Source organism: Leiobunum rupestre, chromosome 7, assembly GCF_980474605.1.
Source record: "Leiobunum rupestre chromosome 7, qqLeiRupe1.1.hap1, whole genome shotgun sequence".
Lineage (NCBI taxonomy): Eukaryota > Metazoa > Arthropoda > Arachnida > Opiliones > Sclerosomatidae > Leiobunum > Leiobunum rupestre.
This window is the reverse complement of record NC_143390.1, coordinates 6,152,548-6,158,134: the sequence shown is the minus strand read 5'-3', so window position 1 is coordinate 6,158,134 and position 5,587 is coordinate 6,152,548. Positions and strand designations below refer to the sequence as shown.

The 5,587-nt window shown below is 36.3% G+C and overlaps 1 protein-coding gene across 1 annotated transcript; it reads right to left on the bottom strand.

Annotated features, from left to right (window-relative positions):
* Positions 1-331: 331 nt before the first annotated feature.
* Positions 332-2,622, bottom strand: LOC149934194 (uncharacterized). The gene is made up of 2 exons (XM_090153396.1): positions 2,163-2,622; positions 332-732 (listed from the first exon to the last, which is right to left on the bottom strand). Exons 1-2 carry the CDS (start codon positions 2,620-2,622, stop codon positions 332-334), a joined length of 861 nt encoding a protein of 286 aa, XP_090009522.1.
* Positions 2,623-5,587: the final 2,965 nt, after the last annotated feature.

Here is a 5,587-nt window from a genome sequence, read left to right as displayed (position 1 = left end):
AATTATTAAAAATGTAAACAAAGATATATTTATGAAATCTCTTAAGCTGGAACGAAACGAGATACGTGAAAACACAAAGATATTGTTATATTACGCTTAGCACAAAATTCTTAATAGATATATATCAAGCTATTAATTTTCAAGATACAAGCGACCGAGCACTCATTGTATATTTCGAATGTTTTTCGTACCAAAAGTGGAGCTGGGTTTTAGTGCTAAGGCTTAATACGCGCTGTTATTTTAAACTGATTTAGTGTAAAGTGATGGCTTCACAATAATTCCCTTTCACCTATTTATATAATATAAATCTATTTAAAAAAGTGAAAAATTTCTATTTCCTTCCCATGATTAGGGTGCATTTTAATGTAACTGTAACTATCATTTCGTCATTTCCGTTCAAGTTGTCGCCCTGGTGGCCCAATTCTTCAAGAACATCGACCTTCATTTGGTTCAAGATATTTCTGGCTTTTTCCTCCCCCTCCTCTTCCTTGAGGAATCTGTACGCTGGATTTGACCTCATATGGTCAATAACTGTGTCCAGAGTGACCTCTCTCTCGAAAGAAAGGTCGTAAACGCGAACGACTTCTTTCAGAAGGCTGAAATCAAAATCGTACACCGGGCCACTTCGACGTTCAGTCAAGTTGTTTCTTCTGTAAAAAGAGTATTTCAGGAATTCTTCGTCCGACCTCTCGATTATGCTCTTAATTATCTCAGTTTGTTCCTCATTCGCTCCTAAATTTGTCAAATAGAATATTTTATGACTCGGCCATGAACTTGAAAATTTTTATATTAGCTTATATTGTTTTAATGGATTGATATTAATTAAGACTCGTATCAAACCTTTCGTTCCCTCGTACCCTGGGGATCTGTAACCTGACTTTTAGGCCCCTTCTTCGTACAATCAAATGTTATAAAGTTCCAAATAATTACGACCTTCTCCGAAATATTAAACGTACAGACTTCCTTAACATCCCTGAAATATATTTCGACAAATATAAAGCCTTCACTATGAAATCAAATTGTGTAGAATAGAGATTGAGTAAGCACAGGGCCTAGGACCTACGTAACTTAAAGAACCTACAACTAAATAGTGGTTTTCGACACAACGTGACGTTGCTGCCAAATTTAAAATAAGCCCTCTCACAATCGTATCGTAGCCCCTCTCAAAAATGTAGATAATAACCTATAAAAACATTTTTGCTTCGGAGAAGAACGGTCGATTGCAACATTAAAAGAATGGTTAATTATCATTCCATGCTTGCCCCGTTGCTCGTAAAATCGTACTTTAGCTCCGCTTTGACTCAACTGCCTCGTCACAAATCAATAGACAAAATAAGATCTTGCGATGGAAATAATAACGAGATTGCTCACACATAGGGCAACACAGTGGTATATATGTTTTTCTATTTAGGGAGTTTTCAAGTTTATCCAAAATTCCTACATAGCATTGATCTAGGAGCAACAAACACAGCCCCCCACACAAGGAGAACGCAATGCGTCGAAAGTCATGTGTACAAATTTCATTGGTTAGACCCTTTAGCGCCTGATGTTGTAATAAGGGGAAAATTCGGAAATCGTCTTCCCCCTTTCCGTAAAACGCTTAGGCTAAAAGCTCGTCCAATGAAATTTGTACACAACACTGCGTTAGCGTGATTAAAGGCTAGCTGCGCTATCCTTGTGTTTGTTGCTCCTAGGTATTGATGAACGGTAAATCGGTCTACTGTTGGAGTCCCAGGCTAAAATTTTCACTTTGGGAATAACGTTACCACAATGGGCAACTTAAAATCATTGTGACCATGGCACTGAAAACCGGCCACTCTAATGACCTAACAAACACTTCCTGGCTTTGAGAAATACCTGGCCACAAAGCCTTTAGTGGTTAATATATATAGCGCCACAGCATCGAACAATTCCATTCTATCAATTCCTATCTAAAGCGGCCAAATGTGTTTCACTCAATTAGACACATTTCCTGCAGCTCCAAAATAAATCACTAAACATTATAAGGCACACTTAGAAAGGTCTCCGATGAGGGTGCCCTCCAAAACATTAAAATGTTTGCCTATGTTGGGCCCCTACTTAATGAAAAGCATGGCGACCTTACCTTAGGTCTAAAAAGATATTAACACAACTTGTAAACGAGCCAATGAAATTTGACCTACCTTTAATATATGGCCGATATAGTAAGTATATCGCCAAGACTCCATTCTCTTGAAGCATCGTTTTCGCCGCTTCGATAAACTTCTCTTGGTGGAACCAATGGAAGCAAGTGCTGGCGGTGATCAACTGCAGAGAATTTTCTTCAAACGGCAGAGATTCGGCCGCTGCTATTTTGTATCGGACATTGTCCGGCGTGTCAGCTTGTCTCCTGGCTTCGAAGAGTTGCGTTTCGCTGATGTCTGTCCCGGTGACCTTATTGAAATGCGGTGCCAGGATCCTGGTGCTCTGTCCAGTCCCGCATCCGACGTCCAAGGCGTGCTCGTAAGGACCAGTCAGCTTCTCGGAAAGGTACGACATTATTTTATCCAAGATCATTTGAGGCGCCGAAAGACGGTATTTGGCGTAACATTCGGATTGTTTGGCATTCTTGTAGAAGTCGGCCTTATTTAAGATGGGATCCATTCGTAGCTGAATAACTAATGCAACGATTTACTCTCAACCAATATGAGAGAGACGTGTTTGTGGTAGAATTCATAGTATTTCATGACATTGATATCAAGGCTAGTATTGCCTTAACGTTTTCATGTATGTGCTTCGGTTTGAACACACGTGTTTTGGTTTTGATATGAAGGATAGTATATCCTTGACGCACAATAACGTACATTTACGTTTCGTCTGTAGTATTGTGCAAACACGTTATTATCATTAAACGCCTGTCGGGGACTTCCACCATTTTCATTTCTAACTTTTTGGTCATTTTATTTTTGTTAGATGCCCTGACCTAAAGGCATCGACTTTTTTTATAGGTTTTCGGATAAACATACCATTATCAACTGGAAAATCGTAACCTGTATTTAAAATCTAAAACAATAGATAGACCCCGAACGAAAAGAAACGTAAATGTAAACTTCAGATTCCTCAAAAAGTAACTAAATAAACCTCAAATTAAATAAAGGAAAATATAATCCAATATTACTTTTAATTATATTGGTTATATTATGTTTTTGTACATTGTTTCGGTGAAGTTAACAGATTGAAATAGTGACAGGCTGGCTGCCTTAGGTTAAAAAACAACGAAAGTCTGTAATTACCGTATTTAATTAAAATCTGTATTCGCATATTTAATCCGCTAAAACATCATTTAGCTATGATTAAAGTAGGTTTATTTTGTGTCCCCATAAAGTCGCGAGTACAAGCTATTCAAATTAATCAATCTCCATATCATTAAAATTAATTATATCGATTAAAATTTGTTTAAATTAAATTCTCCACTTGGCTTTGCTAAAGATGAGGTCCAGTGTATTGGCGTCTCTCCGTGATTAACCCAAAATTGCGCCATAGAAAGAAAAGGCCCCCTAAGATTACAACGCAATATTTTACCCGAGCTCCTTTTATAAAAGAGAAAGCCCAAAATAAAATCCCAAAACTAACATACTAAAGTTTGTTTTCTTCCATTGCTTTCCAAACTATTGTTTTTCAGAAAAACGTTTCAATATTTTTAACCGTTTATTATCTTTTTTGTTAAAGACTTTTTTAAAGAAGATAGCGAAGATAAAATCAATAAATTTAATTTTATAATCTTAAATGTTATAAATTTATCTTCATCGAGAAGTATTGGTTAAAATACACGGTTTTTAACTGGTAACAGTGTTTATCGGCGAATTAGTTTATTTTAATGTGCTCTTGCTATTACTGGTACAAATTAGATTAGCTTAATATTATTTATAATATAATTATTTGTGCAAATAAGTTTTATCAAGTGGTAAAACTAATTTGCGTAATGGTAGGACTATTCTAAGCTGGTGTCATGGTTATTAGCCTAGGAAGAAAAATCATATTTCCACGTTGAACACCGTGAGTTCCAGACCAAGGTCTCACTTAAAAATATCTTCGCATTCAATACGCTACGAATGGATTCCAGCCGAAATAAAGACAAGTTATTTTATAATGTTACGCCAAATACTGTCTTTTGGCGCCACAAATGATCACCGATAAAATAATGTCCTACCTCTCTGGGAAGCTGACCTCTTCTTACCAAGTTAGCAGGATGCCATGGACGTCTGAAGCGGGACTGGACAGAGCACCACACAGAAAAAACAACGTTTAGCTTTTAAACACTTTTTACAGATCTAAACATGTGTTTTTCTAATTATTTGTTATCGAGCATTTAAATACGAAACACTTAGCTGTTGAAAACCTAAACACCAAGCTTTTAAACATATTAAAGCGTTACGATACACCACGAAATGTTCATTTTGATAACTGTACAGACAATTAAACGTTTTCGTAAACACCGAGAAAAACAACGTTGAGAATATAAACGTTTTCCTAAACACCAAGCCTTCAGAGTTGATTTAAACATGTATAATACTTATTCATATATGTAGCAACACTTTAAAAAATGTTTGGTGAACAAAAATTAAAAAATAGGCATTTTATAGTAAAAAAATAATATGTTTAACAGAAATATTATTAAAAATATTATTTCACGGGGAAAGGGGGAGGGCGGGAGATTTGATTTTGGAGCCCAAGACATTTTCGCGTCTAAAAAATACTTTGTTCGGTAAAATCAGGAGTCTCCCGGTAACATCAATAGCCATAACACGAGCCATATTATTATGGAATTATTATTATTTTTTAGTTATTCAAACGAACGCATAATTTTACACAAAATATAGAAAGCTTTGGGTGTTTAAGCGATGTTTTCAATTTAGTAATTGCAAATTGGTTGAATCTTGCGGTGTTCTTTGATTTTATCTAGGATTTTGATATGTGGAAATCGTCTTAGGCAACAGGCGATTAAGTCGCTCATGCGATAGTAACCCGTAGTGGTTTATATTAGTTTGAATTTACCTATTAAACCTTAAAAATCACAAATATCTCACTATAAGATTAGGTTGTATGAGAGTGTGACAGATACTAAAGAAATTAGCAAATGTGTATGCACGTTTTAAATTGACGTGAGGGGGCGATCGTACTTATTACGGAACGATTTTCTACGTCACTCAGACTTTGTGTTTAATTGTAAGATACATATAAGTGTGAGTAAATACGTTGACTACGATTGTTCATGTCGGAGTGACTGTAGATTAAAAGAAGTAGGCGGGGGGGGGGGTTGTAGGTAAGTAGGAGTATGATTAAAGAAGGTATGTAGGTATGTAGGTTGGTCTTAAAATAGCGGGTGTGATTATAGGTAGGTATGTGTAGCTGCGTGATTGTAGGTAGGTAGGCGTAGGTGTATGATTGTAGGTAGGTGTGTAGGCGGTAAACAATGAGTAAGTGTATGATTGTAGGTAGGTGTGTAGGCAGTAAACAATGAGTAAGTGTATGATTATAGGTAAGTAAGTAGGCAGTCAGTAAAGTATGAGTAGGTGAAAGGTATAAGTATGTGTTTAAACTGATTTTGCCAGTAACCACCTTTCAGTAA

Coding starts and splice junctions, on each gene's coding strand:
- LOC149934194 (XM_090153396.1), bottom strand. CDS start 2,622: ATGGATCCCATCTTAAATAAGGCCGACTTCTACAAGAATGCCAAACAA. Junction 733..2,162: donor ATATCGGCCATATATTAAAG/GTAGGTCAAATT, acceptor TGACAAATTTAG/GAGCGAATGAGGAACAAACT.